Source organism: Scleropages formosus, chromosome 2, assembly GCF_900964775.1.
Source record: "Scleropages formosus chromosome 2, fSclFor1.1, whole genome shotgun sequence".
Taxonomy (NCBI): domain Eukaryota; kingdom Metazoa; phylum Chordata; class Actinopteri; order Osteoglossiformes; family Osteoglossidae; genus Scleropages; species Scleropages formosus.
Genome location: NC_041807.1, coordinates 38,007,396 through 38,028,989, shown reverse-complemented (window position 1 = coordinate 38,028,989; position 21,594 = coordinate 38,007,396). Strand labels below are relative to the sequence as shown.

The 21,594-nt window shown below is 50.3% G+C and overlaps 1 protein-coding gene across 2 annotated transcripts in view; it reads left to right on the top strand.

Annotated features, from left to right (window-relative positions):
- skia (v-ski avian sarcoma viral oncogene homolog a) overlaps window positions 1–21,377 on the top strand; it is a 68,220-nt gene extending 46,843 nt beyond the window's left edge. The window contains exons 2-7 of one of the 2 annotated variants that reach the window (XM_029246238.1): window positions 12,040–12,156; window positions 12,697–12,806; window positions 14,041–14,315; window positions 14,592–14,896; window positions 16,178–16,408; window positions 17,324–21,377. In XM_029246238.1, coding sequence (XP_029102071.1) covers window positions 12,040–12,156; window positions 12,697–12,806; window positions 14,041–14,315; window positions 14,592–14,896; window positions 16,178–16,408; window positions 17,324–17,476 — 1,191 coding nt within the window. In that variant the 3' untranslated portion in view covers window positions 17,477–21,377. Of the gene's footprint in view, window positions 1–12,039; window positions 12,157–12,696; window positions 12,807–14,037; window positions 14,316–14,591; window positions 14,897–16,177; window positions 16,409–17,323 lie in introns of both variants that reach the window. The other variant, XM_029246237.1, reaches the window with a different exon arrangement.
- Window positions 21,378–21,594: the final 217 nt, after the last annotated feature.

Sequence of the window (21,594 nt, the reverse complement as noted above, 5' to 3'; positions counted from 1 at the left end):
TTAATTTATATGCTGGCTAATTTATATGAACGGCTGGGCTACCTGGTCCCCCAGCAATGTTCGTAGATTGACAAAGTGGATCCCCGTTAAATGTCTCTGAGGAATAAACTCCATATGGCCTCCAATGTTCATTAATAGGAGACTGTAAAAATAAGAAGTTTCAGATGAATGCATGACTACAGAGCGCATCGGTTTGTGGTTGAGGACCCCTGGTGAGCTTTGACCTTTTTTCGGTAACATCATGGGGGTTGAAGATGCTGTGTTGCAATGCTGTCGCCTTGCAGGATTACGATTCTGCCAAAACATGTTTGTAACGAATGTTTATGAGGGGAAAATCCCATCCCTAACCCTCTACGGCATTTTGTGTTGCGGGAAACGTAAGAGTTTGTGTTGGCGATTTGCGCAGAACCGGGGTGTTACCGATCGGCGTCGAATGCGGGATCGTGACGTACACCTTTGAGACATGTGACAGTCGTGGAATTCGGGTGCATCTCCGCAGACGCTGCTGCAGTTCCAAGAGCCCTTTGCACATCTTGGATCTCGTTCCAGATCCTCGACACCCGGTGGAGATCCTGGACCTTAATGCAGATCTCAGAACCCATTGCAGGTCCTGCACCCCTTTCCAATAAGAGTCTTGGTCACATGTCTCCCTGGAGGAGCTCTGGATGCTCGTGATTCTGCAGGACTGGCGGGGGTTTCCTCCCTGGGCTAACTAAGGTCACCTTCTCCCGGATTCGTGGATGTTAACTCTCCCTTCATGCTTGAGGCTGGCGCCTGGTAGATGGCTGACTTCACAGGAAGGATGCATCCCATCCATGAGGACCATCGGCTCACCATCGCAGAGAAGAGAAGCAGGAGCAGCCGAGGTCTCGGTCACGGTTCCCCCTCGACGCAAATTCTCCTCTTTCTATCAGCGCCCTATGTTGCCGACCGGATGTCACAGTCTCGGATGGGCAGCAGGAAGGGGCGACGCGTGGCCCAGCTGCTGCAGCGAACCCATCCCTACACCCTCCATCCACCACCGTGTCTCTCCGTCTCACTCCCTCTGTGCCGCGGCAGGGAAAAAAAAGGAGAGTGGCAAAAAAAAAAAAAAAACCCCATGGACACATGCTGAATTTAAGTTCTTTTTTTGAGTCTAAAAATGACTCGTTGTTGCTAGGGAGTGACAGAAGAGGATTTGGTGGATTTTCTTGTGCAAGTCGTAGCAGCCGGCGCTGCTGAGTGTGACAGGCGGAGAGGCAGACAAGCCGCAGGGCCGTACACCCCCGCTCGGCCCCGGCGTCCCACCCAGGACTGGAGCGGTAACACGTGACGCCCGCAGCCCCGCTACCTCCTCCCCCGCCCCACTGCTGCACTTGGACTCTGTGGGAGGCGCGCGCCACTGCTAATCGCATTTCTCCACCGGGCGGACCAGACGCGCAGCGCTGTCCCCGTTCTATTTTCCGCGCCGCCGTTAATAGGCCTCTATTTCTGCCGGTTCTCTAGAGTGCGCCGGGGCGCAGCCCCCGTGGCCGGCGGGCTAATTAAAAACCCCGGACCGCCTATGGACCGTGACGCCAGCTGCCGCAGGGGAACGGAACCTGAATCCCCGTCCCGTGCCAACGTGCCACCGATGAGCGGAAACGCGTCCGAGACACACGGGCCGCCCTGGCATCTCTGTGAGAGGAACGTTACCAAGGCAACGCACCGCCGGCCAGCGCGTCCTTGAGTTGGGCCGCGAACGGAAGTGCGGAGTTAAGGCTCCGGCAGGGAAACAGGCGCACGGGTGACGCGTTTGTGTCGAGCTCCCCCAAGCTATTTTTAACCCCTCGTTGTGCCACGTACATAAATAGAGTGGATTGTCTGCGGACAGAGGGAGGAAACGGCAAACACGGTTTGTTTTCCAGCCATAAACGGTGTCCCATGTGTTCTTCAAGTTACGTGGCCTGCATGCGAGAGGTGGCCATCCTCCCTCTTGCCAACATCCACTCGTAGATAAACTCACCCAAGTGGGAGGAAAAGGAACAGAAGCTTTCATCAGTTGATGCCGCTCTCATGCAAAGGTTTCCATATACTTATCACCATTGAAACCGCCGCTAGTAACAATTACTAATATTAATTTTAGAGCAAAGTTTTGATCGACGGTGAAGCATGAAGAATGTGAGTGGAAGTCGTGTTCGCTTGGCCGGTGCAAGGCTGCAGATGCCTGCCCTGGGTTAGGCCGACTGATCTTTGGATGAGAGCCTGTAACAAGCCAGGGGACGCAGCCTGGAGCAGGACCAAGACCAGGCTGGGAGGAAGGAGTCCTGGATCACACCGCTCCTGCTGCAAGGTCCTCGACGACGGAGAATCGGGGAGTGACAGCAGACGAAAAAGGGAGCTGCTCTGCGGTGGAGTTAAACCTTGTTTGCCATGTTTGATGGCCATGATTCTTGGTTTCTCTGCTGGTTAAGGTTCTCCTAGGACCTTTCAGAGGTCCATACTTGCCTCTGTTCCTCTGCTAGGCTCTTGTCTCCTTGTATCCATTGCCTCCATTCTGCCGACAGTGCAGTCCACTCGTTCCCTCTCATCCCTGCCAAGCAGATCTGCTCCATGCTCCTGACCTTCACCCACCTTCTTAGAGACCCTCCTTTTCCCACGATCCCTTATGCCTATATGATAGCTTTTACCCCACATATACATCTCACTGCAATCGTGATTTTTCATTTAACCTTGTCACTTGTTGTTATTGCCCCATAGGTTGATCTTTTGTTAGCCAAAGAACCGTACTTCATCGAAGGCTCTTGCAATGATTGCTGCCCTCCGCACTTGAACGCGCAGAGGACAGGGATTGCATTGTGCCGATCCTGACACTGTCACCTTGGAGAAAATAGGTTGCTAGGAAAAGAATGTCAAGCACTTTGGTGGCGTTCTGTGGTGGCTGTTACACGGAGACAGTTACAGCACCTCCACACACACGCAAAGCTGCATTGACCCTTGGTATAGACAAATGTCTAGATGATGCACCAAGAGAGATGTGTGAGCACTTTTAAGTGTCTCCTACCCCCCTTCTCTCTCTTCTCAGGCCTTTAGAACAGAATGAAAGTATATTCCATGCTCAGGCCTGCCTGGAGAGCCACTCGGTTTAAAAAACGATTAACTTGGGGATCCTCTTAGCTGCGATGCCTAAAAAGGCTAAAATACAGGAGAGCCAAAGACAAGGGGCTTGAATTTGCTTTGTCGCCGATTCTATAGAACTGGATTCTAAGAGTTAGTGACTCTCCGGTCGGGGTCCAAACCACCCCCTGTTTGGACACCTGTGGAGACCCGTGGTGAGATTGTGATACAGACACCATAGGATGGTGGCTCCTCCTCCTGTCCAAGGTCCGGCGACTGCCAGGTGCAAGAAGGTCCTGGTGGCTTGTTGATGGGTTCCAGGAAGAAGCTTTTTGGGTTTCGGCTTTGTAGCCGGTCTTTTCCTTCCAAGGATTTTCAGTCCCAAACCCCAGTCCAGGAACAGGAGTCTTTCATATAGTGCCAATGATGTGCAACCGCAATCCGACCTCCACCTTCACCCACTCTCACTGTTATTTAGGATGTGTAGTTCCCGTTTACAGTGCAAAGCCCAGCCTTTGTCCACCATAGATTACCCACCCCCCAAATGAACCTACGATTTGTGTCTTCCGCACCAGCTTTCTCGCTGGTTTCGCGTTAACGGCCGTGACGCGGGGCCTCTTTGGACCGAGGTGTTCCGTGTCCTCCGAGAGCGCGTGTGCCTCGCACTGCCGGCCGCTCAGGTCCAGTTTGAAGGCTGGGTGTTTAAGTGGAGCAGGAAGCACTGGGAAGTGTGCTGTAGGTGCTTTGATGTGATTTACTGTGATGGGATGAGGCTCGTCTCCCCGACTTAACCTGATGGGCTAGATCTTTTAAGTGCATTCTGGGTTCCTGTGTGTGTGTGTGTGTGTGTGTGTGTGTGTGTGTGTGTGTGTGTGTGTGTGTCTGTGTCTGTCTGCAGTGCACCAGCTTGGCCCTCACATGCCAGCACATGTGCGGTCTGCCCTGATGGGACTTCAAGAATGCCTGCTGGGGTTCCACTGCCCCGTAAGTAATGCTCAGCAAAGAGAGAAAGAGAGACTGTCTGTGTGTTCGAGTGTGTGTGCGTCCGCGTGTTGCATGTGCAGTCTCGGTCTCACACTCATGGGCCGCCAAGAGACTGCCTGCACACACAGGCCTTGATATTTATTCAGCCAGACGGTTTAACTCTTTCGCACCCACAATATTGCATGTTAAAAATGGCCCCCGGTGCAGTCATGTTGCCGTAACAACGATCACAACAACAGCAACAGCGATATTAATAAGAACGGCAACGCCCAAGTGATGCACTAGAGCAAAAAGAGGATCCAGGCCTGATCCTTTGGTGTCTTCATAAGGGCAAAGATGATACGGATGGCAAGTGGCATAGTGGTTAGAGCCACTACCTTCCACTTGAAGCACCCAGGTTTGAATCCCTCCTCCTTCCGTTGTACCCTTGATCAAGATACTTACCCTAAATTGCTCTGGTAAAAATTGCCCAGTTGTATAAATGCGTACATTATTGCAAATCACTTTAGAGAAGAGTGTCAGCTAAATAAGTAAATGTAAGATCCCCATGAATAGTTTCATCCTAATCCGGTCCCCGCCGCAAAACATTTTAAAAACCTTGGCTTTTCCGAGAGGCTCGTCCGGAGGTTCTTCTCATTCGTACACTTTAGAGTGACTCCCAGCCTCCCTGCCCCCTTCTCTGCAGTCTGTAACTTTAATAGGGCTGTAAAGGCTGGAATTCCTGCCACAGCCTCTTTAAATATTTTAATGAAGAGACTCACGTGCAGGGGCCCCTTTGGTGGTGGAAGGGTGATTCCTGGGTCTCCGTGAACCCTCGTGACCGACGGTGGGGGGGCGGGGGGCTCTTGAAAAAGGGGAAAAAATTAAAAATATGGCATCGCCATCATCGTGACACATGGGATCCAACATTCAAAATGCTAGATCTGCATGTCTGCACAGTAAGAAAAATAATGCAAAACAAATACAAAAAGGCAGGGCTTACGACGCATATGGAAATGAATGCGTCTACAGAATAAAATATATTTAGTAGCTTTTTTTTTTAGTGTATGTACTCTCCCCCTCACTACTGGACCCAATGTTTTGGCTAACATGCGCTATTGTTTCCCAGGAATGGGAACAACTACTCGCTTTGGTTAGTAACTTATTTGGCTAGTAAGCTATGACATGGGATGCGAAACAAAGCCAGATGAGTGATGATTAGTGTTTTTTAGATTAAGTGCGTTTCTCTGCTGAGGTTGCAAGTCTTGGCTCGAGCTCGGTTTTCCACAGAGAACCAAGTCCGAGGAGTCGGGGGAGAGCCGTCCAGCTGCATTTGCTTATGGTGGACGTCCCTCCCCTCCTGCCTCCTCTCTCCTTGGCCTCTGTGTCCCCCGCCTCGCGTTCGGGAACCGGACTTGCAGAGTTCCCACGGAAACACTTGCCAAAGCAAACTCGCGGGCGGAAACGGGACCCTCTTCCCAAGCCGAGGCGCTCGGACCCGGTCCGGGCTAGTCTCAACATCTCCGCCTCTCTGTGGGCGTGGGGCTTCTGAGCCGGAAGCGGGAAGGGGCCGGGGGCCCAGCGACGGGCGACCGTCGCTCCCGTTGCCCTGGCGACACCATTTGCGTGTGGTTTCTGCGTTACGGTTCCGTTCCTGGTTGCTCGGATTTAAAAAAAGAGGTAAACTACTCTTTTTTTCACTGTATATAACAAAGCATGGATGTATAATAAAAATAGACTGCACGTGTGTGTGTGTATAGATTTTGGTTTGCTACTCAAGCAAGTTGTGCGGTGGCACTAAACGGTCGCGGGCCTGCCTGCCACACAGCTCCACGCGCAGCTGCGGCACCGGCGGCCCATGTGCGCAGTGCGGGCAGCCCTTTGATGTGGCCGAGAGCGAGCACCGCGGTGGGGCCGAGCTCCCCGGAGATCGCTGCCCGATTTAGCCCGCTGCTCCCTTGTTGTGGTGTCTGGGAGTGTCTCCAGTCAGAGGCTGTTATGTCTACGGCTCGGACTCTTCCTGGAACCGAAAACCTCAGCGCAGGAACGGCGCTCGCCGGCCATTTTTGGGAAGGCAACTGCTGCGGTTAAGTAATGAGAGGCTCGCCTCCAGGCCGTGTGCAGTTCCGTACGGTTTTCACCGGCCTCGCATAGGCGGGACAGCAACACGTTCAATGCAGACCCGCAGGAGGACACGTGCCGTATACATCGCGCTGCGTTTGCAGTCGAGCAGATTTTAAATGTTAAGTTAGACTTTCAAAGGAGTCCTGATTAATGCACAACTTTTTCCTTTGAATGAAACAATCCGAAGTATAAGATGCTTAGCCGGTCCTTATACCGTACATTTATGTGGCACTTTCCTCCAAAGCGACTGACAGTGTTAGGCTGCTTGCAAGGATTTACCCGTTTGTACGGCTGGGTAATTTTACCGGAGCAATTTTAGAGTAAATACCGTGCTCAAGGGTACTGCAGTTGGAAGTGGCATTTGAACATGCGCGCTTTGGGTCCTAAGGTAGCAGCTTTAATCACTACGCTACCATCTTTTTTCAGAATGACTATTGTGATAGTACTGGGGAGCTGTATTTCCCAGCAAGGCATGGAGATGGTGCAATAATTATATTCTTCACCGTGACATCTGGTTGGCTGTTGTCGGGCGATTTGCATGTAACGCTTGGAATGAAAGGGAGAACCCTGTGGATTGGCCAGAGCTTTGCATGTGCTGCATTGCTGGCCTCTGATTGGCTGTCCAGGCAGCGGCGCTCCACCTTATAGGCTGGAACCCATTCTCTTCCCAGAATTCCCCCTGCAGGCCCAGCCCCATGTCTGGAAGGCGCATCGTGGGCATCACTGAGCCCAGATACTCAACCGAGGAGTTAGAGTGGAGGGAATTAAAGCTGCGTTATTGTTCAGACACTTAATAGACATTGTCATCTTGGGCTTTACCTCCGCAGCCTGTCCTTTTTACACACTTTTTCTGCTGGAGCCATTTGGGCTGCTCGGGTATGAGAGCGAGCTCTGGGGTCTGAACCTGCAACCTCCTACCAATCTTTTTTTGTAAATTCTAGGGCACCAACTACCCTGTAGAATCCGGATAAACAACAAGGCTGTTTTATGTATATTTTGGTGTATTTCAAGTATGTATGCATATTGCTACGCTCGGGGCATAAATAAACATTGTTGGCAAATCAGAGTACGTTCGGCGCAGCCGGACTGTGTAAACGAAAAAATTTTAACGCGGTAATATGAGCCGAATGCGTGCGGTGTGAAATGTGCCGTGGCCCCGTGGCGAGCTCATGGTGCGGTAACTGTGCCCATGTATTCGTGCCCGCAAGGTGATGGACTTGCTGCCTCATCGCCGCGGCGTTAAGCTAAGTAAAATTTATTTACCCGTGTATGCGCCAGGGCAATTTTTACTGTATCAGTTCGGGATTAGTGGCTTGATTCAAACTCAAGTAATTTTGAGTCCAAAGGTGGCGACTGGAAACACCACGCTGCCTGCTGTCCGAGTGTTTGCAAGGGTGGCAAGCTGGCTTTTTGTGCAGATCAGGGTTCGAAACTGTGGAGGAAGCGATGAAGAGCAGGGCGTGAAAGCAATGGCGGAAGAGCATGCAGGGCGAGCGGCGTGGCGGAACCGACAGAGCCTCTGGAGCTGCTCGTCTGACACCTGCGTGACGGCTGCAGGCGTAGACGGGAGGGTCTGTGGTTATGGTGAGGAACGCGACTGCCGTCTCTCCCGCTGTCGCTGCCCCTCCCTCGAGCGGCTCCCCTCCTCAGCTGCACCGCACCGAGCTGCAGGAAGCCCCTCCCTTCCGGCTCCACGGCTCCCTTAGCCGCACTGCGAGGGAGGCCAGCCCTGGGTCACTAAAGGAGGTGGAGCGGAGCACTCGCACCCTGAACAAGAAGATATAGAATTACAGCTTGCAAAAAACAAAACACACTCTCAAAAAATATGCACATCACACACACACACACACATACACACCCCCCAAGTATCTTGCAGCTGCTTTTCTTTGCTAAGCGGGCTGAGCTCTCACCACCTGGTCCAAGCTGTGCGGCTGCACACACTTAGCTAGCGAGCCGATCTTGAGATGTTTGTCGGGTGCCCCACACGCCGCAACGGAAGTCCTGTCGGTTCGCAGGGCGCCATTGCCACACGGTTGACGCCTGGAGCGCACGTTTCGCTGAGAAACGAAGCTCTAGCCATCTCGCAGCCGTCGCACCCTGAGTCAGAGGTGTCCTCTGCGGTGTGGTCAGGGCACGTGGGGGCGGGGGGTCCTGTCACATTCAAGAACAAGGAGGAGGTGTGTTATTTACCTTCACCGTTTGCTTATTTACTTGTGTTACCGCTCAGAGTTTCGTCTGGCTTGTTTGCTCATGCACTTTTGTTCAGGGAGGAAATCCTGGAATCCGTGTCTCAGGAAACAGGGTCTAAATGGGGTCGGAGGTGTGTGTGTGTGTGTGTGTGTATGTGTGTGTGTGTGTGTGTGTGTGTGTGTGTGTGTGTGTGTGTTGGAGAACGTGACGGAGAGATTTGGCAGGCCGGATTGGGGGAAGGAGCAGGACAGACAGTGGCTTTAACACCTTCCGTCTTTAAAAAGCTGCTTGTCTGCGGTCCTCATCACTAGATATGATCATTTCCTCAGAACATCGCCCGCTTTGGTTGCTGTGTGAACCCACGTTCGAACCAGATCCATCTGAACGCTTCTTTATTAATTTATTTTCGCCAGCTACGAGGAACCACTTGATGCCATATTCCCTCCGCGTGCAGTCGAAAACCACTCACTAACCACCCCACGCCATGCCTTGGCCAGACCTCAGACCAGATCTTGGTATTGGTGACTGTGTAGGAGTTCTCGGAAGCGGCGAGATCGCCGTGCTGCGCGACCCGTGTTGCGAGCGCCGCCGAGCGAAAACGTGAAGTGCGGAGGGAAGTGATCTCGAGCTCCGGCTGCTTTCGCAAAGCCGAACTTCTTCTGCAAGGGACACGTCCTATCGGCTGCAGCTCGCGCATCTGGAGGCGCCCGGGCTTTGCTTTGCTGCCGAGCCTCGGCTCCTCAAATCGGAGCCGCGCGGAGGTGCGGGTTCCGGTTTCCAGCAGGGAAGCTTAGCACGGCCCTTGCATGCAGGCCTGGACGTGTCTGTCACTCAGTTGATCTAAACAAAGCCTTATCTCAAGGTGTAACATCCTGTCTATAGCATGTAAGCTGCGCCATGTCACGAAGCCTCCTTTGAAGTCACTTGCTGTCATCGCAGCGCGCCTGGTGTCTGCTCGGGTTAACGCAGGCAGGTGGGGTCCGAAACCGAAGGTGTGACCCATATGGTTGCTGTTGCTGGGTGGTGGCTGGACCTCAGTTAATTGGGCGAGAGAAGAGGTGGCGTTCGTTGCTGAACGTGCTTGCATCTCCTTCTCCAGATTTCGCTTCCATTAGTCCAGTTCCAGTGCTGGCCGGGGCTTGGCTGTAAGCTGTCAAGGATGCACCGCCCCCTCCGTAGTATCCATTATCCATTTCAGAGCTCCGGTCCTGTCGATTTGTGCTCCTACCGGATCTCTCAGGAGGTCTGGATGGAGGCCGCATCGCTCCCCACCCACACTGACCCAGCTGTAAAACTCCCCGTGAACCCTCCGTCCAAGATTATGGGCAGATTTGCCAGCCTGAGGGCCATTACGAGTGCCAGCTAATCCCTTGGCGGAGTGGGTCACGTGGCGTGTGGTGGCCAGGGATTTGACCCCGAGGAGGGAGCGCGTGCCAGCTCTCTCGCCCCCTAGGTACCGCAGCTCTCATCTCGCTCACCTGCTAGGGTCGCACTTTGCAGGAAATTAGCCCCTTCCTCATACATTCCTCAAAGCCAAGTAACAAGGGCCCAGAAAACATGCTGATGCTGTCCAGTCCCAGCTCCTCGGAGGACGAGGTGTCCTTCTGCAGCCGATTTTGGTTCTCATCCCAGAACGGACCTTTTGCTGCCGAACCAAATGGAATGTGCAGACGATTTAAGTGGAGAGAGCGAGCGAGACGCCCCAAGCTCCACCACGGCGCAGTACCGCGTTCCCACCTGTTGCAGTTCCTCGAGCCCAGTCGAACCCCCCTCCACCACCGCACACGTTCACACCGGAGCGCCCTTTCCACCTTGAGAGCGGACAGGTGGGACGTCAGCGGCGAACGGCCAAATTCCTTCGCGCTTCAGGCAAATGCGGAGCCAGGGAGCCCAGCACCAGCAAGTGTGTGTGAGTTGGATGGATGTTTCGATTAGTCGATTGTGTCCCACCCGTCCCTATACGTATCGTCTCTCTGAACAGAAGCACTGTCCCCCAGGGAGACCCCCGAGTTCTGAGCCAGAGCACTCCTCCGAGGGCCAAGAGAGTCATCATTAAACTGGGAAATGGCCACCACTCGCTTTTGCTGTTGCTCCTGAGGAATTCCTGAGGGGAGCCCTTCCCTAAAATAGCAAACTCGGGTGGGTGGCGGGGGCAGGACCCAAACCGGGTCTGTCCAAAAAAGCTACCAGACACAGCGCGTTTGCGTAGGGGTCATTTGGCGACTTCAGAGTTGCGGCACCCGGGCCGGAGTTTGACTTCTTGACCGAAGCGACTCGATCGCATCGCCGTGAGCCGGCGTCCCCCAGACAGACTCTCGTGTACGACATGACCTTTAAATGCCCTTAGGAGTGCAGATTTAAAAATGGTGATAAGTTGTATTTAGAAACTGTGATGCTTCCTTCAGCTTCTAGAAAACTGCGGTCGAAACCAGGTCATTATTAGAAGGGTGATCGTTGGAATGAAATATTTCTGCTTTGCTTTCTTGATACCTACCATCCACGTATATGAAAGAGGAGGTTCGGATGCTCCAGAAACGGCTTTGTCCTTGTTTTGGTAAACCTTCGAGGAACACTGTAAACTCACGAAATGTTGATTGGGATTTGAAAACGGGGGGGAAAAAAAAAACTCAACAAGGGAAAGCGGTTCCAGCCTGAACAGTGTGTGCCAGGGTGGAGGGTTTAAAAAAAAAAAAAAAGGCGAGAGGAAGGCAGAGTTGTGGCTCTGCGGCTGGTGACTGACACAGCTGTGAGGAGCTGAAGTCATCACCCAACCAGCAGCCATAAACAACATAACAAATCCCCCCTTGTCTTATTTAAAGGTTCCCTCAGCTCGCACAAAACCGCACAAAGAGAACTCCGGCTACACAGCGAAGTCTTAGCAGCCTCCGTTTATTTTTTTTTTAATATTAATTTCGAAATTTCCTGGCTAGTGCTGCATTGTACTGCTGTGTGTGTGTGTATGTGTGTGTGTGAGTGTGTGCAAGACAGAGAAACACAAAGAGAGAGTATATTCCCCTCTTGATGCAGAACAGCATGCATGATGCCATTTGGCTCAGGAAATGCCCCTTAATGGATATTTCGCTACATAATAAGACCCCCTGCTTTTCCCTTTGGGTTTTCCTCGGCGCAGCCATGCCCCGAGCGCTCCGGTCCTGTGCCGCAACCCGTGCGGCTCCGCCTCGCGCGCTTCCTCCCTGCCTTTTTCATAGAAAGCCGTCGCATCGGTCAGTTCTGCGAGCGGGACGAGGGGGTTCAGAAAGAGGGCTCCCAACGACCAAACACACCAGCTCTCTCCGGTTACACTCCTCGGGATCTGAACTCTCACACTTGTGGCTATGAGACGCTTCCCCCCCTCAGCACCTGTCTCAGCAGTTATGCTTAATCCAAAGCCTATTTATAAGCACAAATGCGTATCGCTCGTGAACGTTATACGCGGCCAGCTTCATATTTAATTCAGTGCTATTTACGGACGGGCGACTCTTCCAGGTGGCTGCGCTGCGAGACTCTTTAAATTGATCGTCGGAAGCAGATACTTGAGGTGGAGGGCTGAGTTTTTCTTGGAACAAAAAGGCCTGACCACCGTTTGGTCAGCCATTGTCCCCATGTTGTTTCCCCCCCTCCCGCTTTAACCCCGATAGGTCGCGTTCCTGTAACATTTACGAGTGCTCGTTGTCCTCCTCTTCTTAGGGTTCCGATCCGATTCCGGCCAAGAAGTCCAAGCATGAGGACGCGCATTCTCCATCAGCTGATAAGGAGAAGCATCAGCCCGACTGGCTGCTGTCCCTCTCGGCATCCGCCAACAAGGTGGGTCGACTCCCCGGCTACACGAGACCCCCCCTCCCGCTCCTGAAACTGGAGACGATCTCGTGTCGTATGAAGCGTAGGTTTCCAACATGGCGCGCACTCTCTTCCCTGTTCTCCGCTTGGAGACGAGAACGATGGAACGCTAATGAGCTGGCAATAAGACGCCACGACTGTAATAGATCTTTCGAAGAAAAAAAAAAACAAAAATCAATAATCCTGAGTGGAAAGAGGCCGTCAGTGCTCTTTAATCTCATATTCACGTATCTCTGCAGCGTAATTCTACAGCTTCTGTGACTGATGACTGTTTTTCCCTAATGTATAATAGGTGATCAATAACTTAATTTTATCGCTTTGACAGTTAACGGTAAAGTGACACATTGGCGGAGACACGAGTGGGAGAACATTTCTGCATTAGCGTGCTGTGTGTTATTGTTTCCAAGCTGATTATAGGCTCCTTTAGCGTTTCGCAGTAGGCCACTCCTTACTATAAGTACATGTGTAAGGTGTTTCCCTCTATGTATTTTTTCCCCACCTCTCCAGGGCCTCTGTCAGGCCAGGCAGCGGCCGTCTGCCTTCCGGCCCTGGTCCCCCAGCGTTTCGTCCAGCGACAAAGACTTGAGCTCCCGCCTGCCGGCTGTGCTGCGAGACAGGTAGGTGTTCGCCTGCTGTGGGCGGAGGCCCCGCCAGTTTAAAGAAGTGAGGTCCCGAAGCAGTCGGAGCGTATTTCCCCTTTACAGATAACTGAACATGAGTTGAAAAAACACACTGCTAAACATAAATATTCAAAGAAATGGAGCATAGCTTTATTTGCATAAACAAGGCGCACCTCTCGAGCGATGCCCCGTCAGTCCTGGACGTACTGCGCAAATTAGCCTCCCGCCCGGGGTTCTCGGCTCCGTGCGTTCCAGCCCGGATCCCATAATGCCTTGCGGCCGAGCCGCCCGCCCGTTCGCGGGCTTCGCCCACCCGGGTCACGGCCTCCCACACAGCACGGCGCACCGAGCAGAGCCGTAGGAGGCCTTTGCAACAATTCCTCCTCTTATTATTAGCTCTCTAGATGCTTTTATCCAAAGTGACCTACATAGCTTCAAGTTATTTTTACTCTGATGCCAACTTACGCCGCCGGATGTTTACTGGAGCGATTCAGGTTGAGAGCGTCGCTCAAGGGTACGGCGGCAGGTCGGCCACGGAGACCTGAACCTGCAGCCCGCTCCCTTTCGGGGCGCCCGGTTGCTGCTCGTCTAACTAAATGTGACCACATGAAAGCAGGAGCACTCGAGACAGCCGCTCGTTGTTGGCCTGTCCCGGTGAGGTCATATCCGTCTCTTCTTCCATCGATGCGCTTTGTACGGGGTGTTTTCTGTCGGGCCCGGCAATATCGTTTCTGAACGCGCGAGACCCGTCAGCACGAGATGCGGCAAAGGTGACGTCGCACCTGGAAAGAAGGAAAGGGGACCGGAAAAGCCACTTCCCGCAAGCGCGTTCATCCTCTTTTCCGACTGATTGTTTTACGTAACGGTGGCCTCGCCGGTGTATCCGATTCGCCCCGGAACGGCGCTAGATGTTTTCTTTGGAGATAACGCCGTTTGATCTGCGGCGCTGAAGAACATCTAAGCTAAGTACCGCGTGACATATGGAAAGGCGCTCGTGGCTGCATGGCTCGTTCGCAGAGGTAGTTATTGTGGTTTAACAGTGCTCGCTGACTCGTCACCGAGGGGGAAAACTAGCGGCTGTCAGCGCTTACTGGCAAGCCGGGCTGTTTGCTCCGAAACTGGCGTTCGCAAACCTCAAAGTGAAAAACCAGAGTGGTGAGGTTACAGGGTTGCAGCCCCGGTCACAGCGCTCACCACCTTTCCCCATCTCCCCTCCCGTGCCCCCCAGCAGCTTTTACAACTACAAGAGTCTAGAGAGTTCCGTGGCACCAAACGTGGCCCTGACGCCCGTACCGCTGCAGAAGGTGGGCCAGCTCTCCCCGTCGGCAGCCAGCACGTCCCACTGCAGCGGGGAGGACGCCAGCGGCTCGCGGCCGAGGAAGAGGAGGGTGACGGGAGATGTCCAGCCGGCGGCGGAGCATGCCAGCACCTCGGCGGCGGCCAGCAAGCCCCCTCAGGAGGACAAGGACTCGGAGGTGGAGATCGAGGTGGAGAGCCGCGAGGAGTGTAAGTGCCGCCTCCTCGCCGCAGTGTCCCAGTTCCTGTCTCACCCAGTCTCTGCTGAGAGGAGGGTCTGGCTGCTCCACATACAGCAGCCACACGGAACCCAAGGGTTCCACATCTGGCCTTATTCAGCACAGCCCTCCTCTTCAGATCGCATCCCGCTGTTACTGTAAGCGGCTCAAGATGACGGAATTTAAAGACGATGTACTGTCTTAAGTGCCTGGAGTGCTTTCTGTCTCTCTTGACCCGCCGCCCTTCTGCTTGTCTTTGTCTCTGCAGTTACCTCCTCCTTGTCCTCTTTGTCCTCGCCTTCCTTCACCTCTTCGAGCTCCGCCAAGGACCTCAGCTCTCCGGGCACCCAGTTCCCGGTCTCCACAGCGGCGAGCCACGAGGGCCTGGCACCGCCTGTGGAAAGCCACGGACCGGGCCTGGAGTCAGAACTGGAGGCCCTGAGGCAGGCTCTGGACAGTGGCCTGGACTCCAGGGAGGCCAAGGAGAAGTTCTTACATGAGATCATCAAGATGAGAGTGAAGCAGGAGGAGAAGCTGGGATCAGCGCTGCAGGCTAAGCGCAGCCTCCAGCAGGTGCGTGACTAACCGGTTAAAACTTTCCAGGTTCCGGTCCGTAGGCGACTTTCAGCTTGACCTTGACCTTGTGTAAGGTCACCCAGGGTACCTCACGGATTTCTCGAGCAGATACCCAATGAAACACACGTGTCTAATGCTCAGCAATCCTTCGGCTGCACTTGATGATAAGCATCTGGAGAGGCAGGTGGTTGGTCTTACAAGCGAAGGACCTAGGTTCGAATCCCACCTCCTTCACAAAATTGATACAGTAAAAATCACCCAGCTGTAAGTAGCTTACTGTATGTAGTCATATATACTAACCCAAATTCCGATCCTAACCATCCGAATTGTAAAACAAATCCGTCCTAGCTGATAGCTGGGGTTGCGGGTAGCAAAGTGGTTAAAGCTGTTGCCTTTGCGGCCAAATGTCACAGGTTTGAATCCCACCCCTGGCTGCAGTATTCTTGAGAAAAGGTATTTACCCTAAAATGCTCCAGTAAAAGTTGCCCTGCTGTATAAATGGATAAATAATTGTAAGTTGCTTTGGAGAAAAGCTAAATGAGTAAATTTAGAACCTCACAATGTAAATTGCCTCGGAGAAAAATTTCAGAGGAATAAATGTAATTTCGCACAAAAATGTATAAATAGTAGAACCTTCTTTTTAAGTAGCCAGTGTTGGCCTAAGAGGACATAGCGAGGTGCGCTGCTGGAAGCGAAGGGTTAATCGAGCTGCACTTTAACCATAAGGGCCTCAGGCCAACTGAAGAGCAGGAAGTTGCGGGACTCTTAAATCAGGATCCTATTGTGAGCTGGGAAAGTTAAAGAGCGAACTAATAACGCTCATCCCACAAGATGAGAGGCCTGGCAGAGAGCAAAGGCAGGTCGCCGTTGTTGATGGGGACAAAGGATTTCCCACGGACAGGCCAAGGGTGTTACCACGCAGAAGCGAGCTGTTAGTCACTCAGTTTCAGGAGGGAAGGAAACCCTGTTTCTGCTCTTGGTCTTGACTCCTTTCTCACAGCATTAACCCTTTTGGCAGCGAAACTCGCTGTTACGAAACTCGCACCCATATGCAAAGGAAGCCAGAGGAGTTTTCAATAATAAAAATAGACAAGAGTGTGTGTGTGTGTGTGTGTGTGTGTTTTTTGCTCGGGAGCGTGGAATGATTTCCCGTACGGTCACGGTTGAAAGCGTTTGAGCATTGCTTTGTCTCGCTTTATCGTAAAGCGGGAAAACGTTGAAAACGCGACGCTCGGTGCCCGAGGCCTTTCCGTGACGCGGCTCCGTCCCCCTGTCCAGGAGCTGGAGTTCCTGAGAGTGGCCAAGAAGGAGAAGCTGCGGGAGGCTACGGAGGCCAAGCGCAACCTGCGCAAGGAGATCGAACGGCTGCGCGCCGAGAGCGAGAAGAAGATGAAGGAGGCCAGCGAGTCACGGACGCGGCTCAAGAGGGAGCTGGAGCAGGCCAGGCAGCAGCGAGTGTGCGACAAGAGCTGCGAGGCGGGCAGGCTGCGGGCCAAGTACTCGGCACAGGTGGGTGTGGCACACGCGCACGCACTCGTGTCCCACGTACTCCCTCTAATGCACAAATGGTCTAGAACGGCGGTTCGGCCGCAGCCGTAACTACAGCGAACGCAGCGCCGTGCGGAACTGCGACACGCTGCACATACAGCAAAAGTGTCTTCGCACATCCGTGTGCAGCTTTGCCATCTTCAGGTTTCTTTGATAATTTAGCAGAAATTTTCTGTATTTTTTTTTTTTTTTTTTAATAGCACATCACATTTTAAAAGAAATGGGTGTTGCCCCTAGACCGCAGATGCGAGATAACTGATGGCCCAACGAGGAAACAGGACGTGAGGTCTGCTTCCTCCCAGGCATCACACGGCGGAGTGGGGCGCAGACAAAACAAGTCAAGTGGGAACCTCTCTGCCAGCCCTGACCCAAAGTGAACTTCCTGTATTTTTTGAGTCGGAATTGAAATCGCACACACCCCCCCCCCCCCAGTTGTTTGTTTGTTTGTTTCTTTGGTGCGTTGACCGTGAGGCGGGCTGCTGGAGTTTGTCCCCAGCCCCGTCTCCAGGCCTTCGTCTCGGTCCGTCTTGGCAGGAAGTGTGGGGTGCGGGAGGTTTGCTCAAGGCGGGGGGGGAGGTGAGGCAGGAAGAGGCTGCGGTGTCTGTGCTGTTACACAGAAGAGATGAATAACATTTGAAGAATTCAGGGCGGGGCAGCGGTGGTGGCGGTAACTGTGGCGGCGGTGGCGACCGGGGCTGCTTTGTGACCTGGAGAGTGTTTTAAAGAAAACACATTTCAATTTGAAAAAGACAGAAGTGAGGGAAAAATCGTGATGGTCATGCAGCACTGGTGTGACTCACCCTTACCTCCCTCCCTCTCTTCCTCCCTCCCTCCCCCTCTTCCTCCCTCCCCCCCACACACCCTCTTCCCTTCCAGATCGAGGAGCTGCAGCTGAAACTGCAGCAGGCGGAGGCGGACCGCGAGCAGCTGAGGGCGGACCTCCTGCACGAGCGTGAGGCTCGCAAGCACCTCGAGAAGGTGGTGAAAGAACTGCAGGAGCAGCTGGGGCCCAAAGACGCCCAGGCTTGAATAGCCCAAACCGAGCCGGACCCAGAACCAGGAGCGGAGAAGGAGACGGAGAGAATACAAAGCAGATTTATATTGTACCTATCGAGCAGATGCACACATACAAAAAAGTATACGCGCTTGAACGGAAACTTGGAAAGGGCAAGAGGACTATAGAACTATGAATTTACCAGGCAGAAAATGTGTTACTAACATAAGCACTGAAATGCACCTCTCATTCAAGAAAGAAAAAATATACAAAAATTGTTAAAAAAAAGAAAAAAAAAAATCTATATAGCACAAGAAATTTATTGTGCCTGTATTTTCCCTGAAAATAAGAGACAAACTGAAAAAATACATTTTGGATACAGACTTTTCTATGATAAAAATATTAAAAAAATGATACTACCGAATGGAAATGTTATTGGATGTATCGTAAAGAGGCGGGGCAGAGCGAGTGGAACGGAACTTGTGATCGGCCTGGACAATGAGCAAGAGGCGGGGTTTCCCACAATGCCCCTGTGTTTTTTTTCTTTTTGTGAAGACGTCCGAGGATTTAATTTTGTAATAAGCTATTTAAGAGACTGCATAGTAAGACTTGCGTGTATATGAGAAAAAAACAAAATGAGTTTGTTTGCGTGGATGGAGCCTCAAAATACAAAAGGATTTAAAACAACCTGGCAAGCAACAAGCAGGACAGATATCCCACCGCTGCCACCATCTTTCAGCGGTTGGTGCAGACGAAGAAGCCATTATTAACCAGGTGGAAAGGAAACGTTTAATTTTCTTTTCTGTTCATTGCTGTTGGAGAAATACAACATAAAAGGTTTACAGTGAGAAGAGGAGGAGATGACCATGTTGGTTCAGACCATCCTCTTTCTCTGCAGTTTGGAAAGGACAAAATATCTCTATTGGAGGGGGGGAAAAGTCTTGTGTTCCAGGCACCCTTTGAAATTGAGCACTTCTTTTACGTATGAACAGTACTCCCTACATACGCACACACACACACACACACACACACACACTCGTACACACATGTGGGTCTGCATCAAACCAAGTACGACTCGTGCCCCCACGGAGTCTCTATCCGAGACTTGTGGTAAATTGTACGTATCGAGTTCCCGAAACGTTTGACAAAGCTAGCATGACGGCGTTTCATATTCATAACTTTTGCTCCCTACAGTTATGAATGATCATTTTTAAATACTATGATTTTAGGGCTAGATGCTGCACCTACAGTAACAGCAAGTCGTTCTATTTTTATTTTGAGATGTAAATAAATATGTTGGATTTTTTCAACTTTACAATAATGATTCGCACTTTGTAAACCCAGAAACGTTTTTTTTTTTTTCCCTGCATTTTAATCCACTTTTAATCTTCGTCTTTGAGGACAGCGTCCGTCAACATTTTCCTTTTGGACAAAATGTGATTACGAAAACAAGACATCGTCTGATTCGTTTGTCCATATGTACTTAATTTAAAAACCATGTAATTATCACGTTAATGCCCTAATACTGTAAATAAAAATGCAACAGTGTGTTTGTACGCTCGCTCAGCACCTGCAATTTTACTTGCTCCTGCTCCAAGGCATTTGGGAAATTGATTTTTGTGAATGTCTAAATTTCTGTTCATTACCGTATCACGATGAGTATAGTTACTATTGTTATTGCTATCATTTTAAACTCAAACTTTTTTTTCCTTTTTGCATTAACGGAGGTAGAATAAAGTTTGATTAGCAGCAAGAGGTTGTGCACAATACACTTGGGTGCCAGACTCTCCTAAAATTGTGGTATTTATTCATCCGATACATTGAAAGTGTAAAAATCGTACAGCGCAGTAAAAAGGAAGTACACAAGAGTGAAAAGAGAAGAGTCCTGGGACACATTTCGCTCGCCGGTTTAGCTAGGAGATCTAGATTGGTAACGTAAAACTGTATAACTGCTCCTAACACACAGTGGGTACAATGCAATCAGAATGTATGTGGTGTTTTATTCTGTTTTCCTTTCCTTGTTGTTCTTGTTGTTTTTAACGTGGGGATATTTTTACTGCTTGTCTGTTATTTCTTTTTCAATAGCAAAACTCTTATATATTTTCTTTCATATGCATGAAATTTGACAAGAAAGTCTGCCATACATATTATTCATTATTGGGCATTAATACTGTATATGTAAGGGTTTTATTGTGTTATGCAATATACAACTTGTCTTTAAGAAAAAAAAACTATCTTAATTTTTTTTTTTAAAAGGAAACTAAACCTCATCGGACAAGTGACATACATACACAGGCATGCTCAGAGGCGGAGGAATGTGTGCACATGTATGTACCAAGGCGCGCACACACACACACACACACACACACACACACACACACACACACACACACACACACACACACACACACACACACACACACACACACCCCCTGATGCTCAAATGTATGCTGGAAAACCTCAAGTGCCTACTTTTGGGCACAGGGTTTCCAGAGTAAGAACAAGACCGTCATAGTGCAGCGGTTTCCATGGTTTCCAGGGCCACCTGACCACCCAACAAGCTATAGGCCACACGTCATTATTTCTAATTAAATGCTCTTAATTGATTCCTAATGAAAAGTCTGTTTTTTCCTGATCAGTTTGCCATTGGTGAAAAGTGAACTCCACACCATTTTTTTAATGACAACGGCTTTTATCCATTGAGACCTGTTAATGGAGTAATGCATTCTTGAATCCATATCTATATGAAATATAAAGGTTACTCCTGACTGTAGGTATGGAGGATCTGCTATTCAAATTAATTTCTATTCCTCGTGTGATGGACTTTTCCAAGAAACGCAAAGGGGATTATATCACGGTCCGATGTCTTAACCTGCATCCTAAAGGGCACTATTTTCGAAAGGATCACCACGCATCTGCGTCTCCTGCAGACTTGAACTTGCATAGAGGTGGCAAAATTTAATTTTTACACTCGAGTAAAACCATACAGTTTCCTTTATTAGTGCTTTTTTTCTATACAAAAGGGAGATGATTTCTGCTCGTGACTCTCCCAACCTAGTACCGATTCAGAGGTTCAACAATTTGTTTTCTAAACAAAAAAAAAGAAAAACCTTTTTTTTAGACGAAAGACAGTGAAACAGCAATAACAGCACATTTTAACAAACAAAACTAGCCAGTGTAAAAAAAGAATAAAGATTACAAATTTACACATGTAAATAATTTTTTCATTTTACAGCGTTGTATTATAACTGTATATGGTGTTTCCTTTTTCAAAAAGAAAACTTTTACAGAATAGCTGTCTTGTTTTATGAGTTGTGTTTTAACAGAAAAAAGAAAAAAAAGCAAAAAAAATATTGCAGTGTGCTAGAGGATATACCCTACACAAACATATAGTTTTTACCCCATTATTTTGCATTTTTTTTTTTTTTTTTTACTGTAGAATCTTTTATTGTATAACTTTTTTCACCAGTCCATATATATTTTAACATTATAATAGCGAGTAGCGTACCTTTCCGATGAGAAGGGTCCGCGGATCGACCCAAGTACACCCACTTCCCAGCAGATTCATTTGCACCCTCATGTCTCTTTTTTAGCCCTATGCTGCTGCTAATATTATATGAACTTTACAACTCTAGAACTATTTTTATGTAAGAGGTAAATGTATGCTTTCTTGTTTATTAATGCCGCATATACAGTACGAGACAAAAAAAAAAAAGCTTGGCTTATTTATCTATTCTACCCTTTACCTTGTCTTTTTGCGCCCTTTCCACCCCCCCTGCCCTGACGACTCCCCCACCCCCTCACAACACGGACTATATTGTAAAGTAAAGGACTTTATGAGATTATGTTTGAAAATAGCTATGCTTATATACCACAGTGACTGAATGTACAGTGTATAGATGCATTACCAGAAATAAAGTTGTTTGTCCAGATAAAGTGCATCTTGTTTCTTTATTGCGCCATTAATTGTCTCTTGGCTGGCAGCCTGCGATGCCGTCGAGCCACGCTTCAGTGAGCGTGTTCTTTGTTCTCAGCCTTCAACACGTTCCAGACGCCAGAACACCTTGAGGAAAGGGTTAAAAGTTACACCCCGGGGAGGCAATGAACTCAAACTATTTTTTTCTTCACACCAAGGAACAAAAAATGGCAGAAG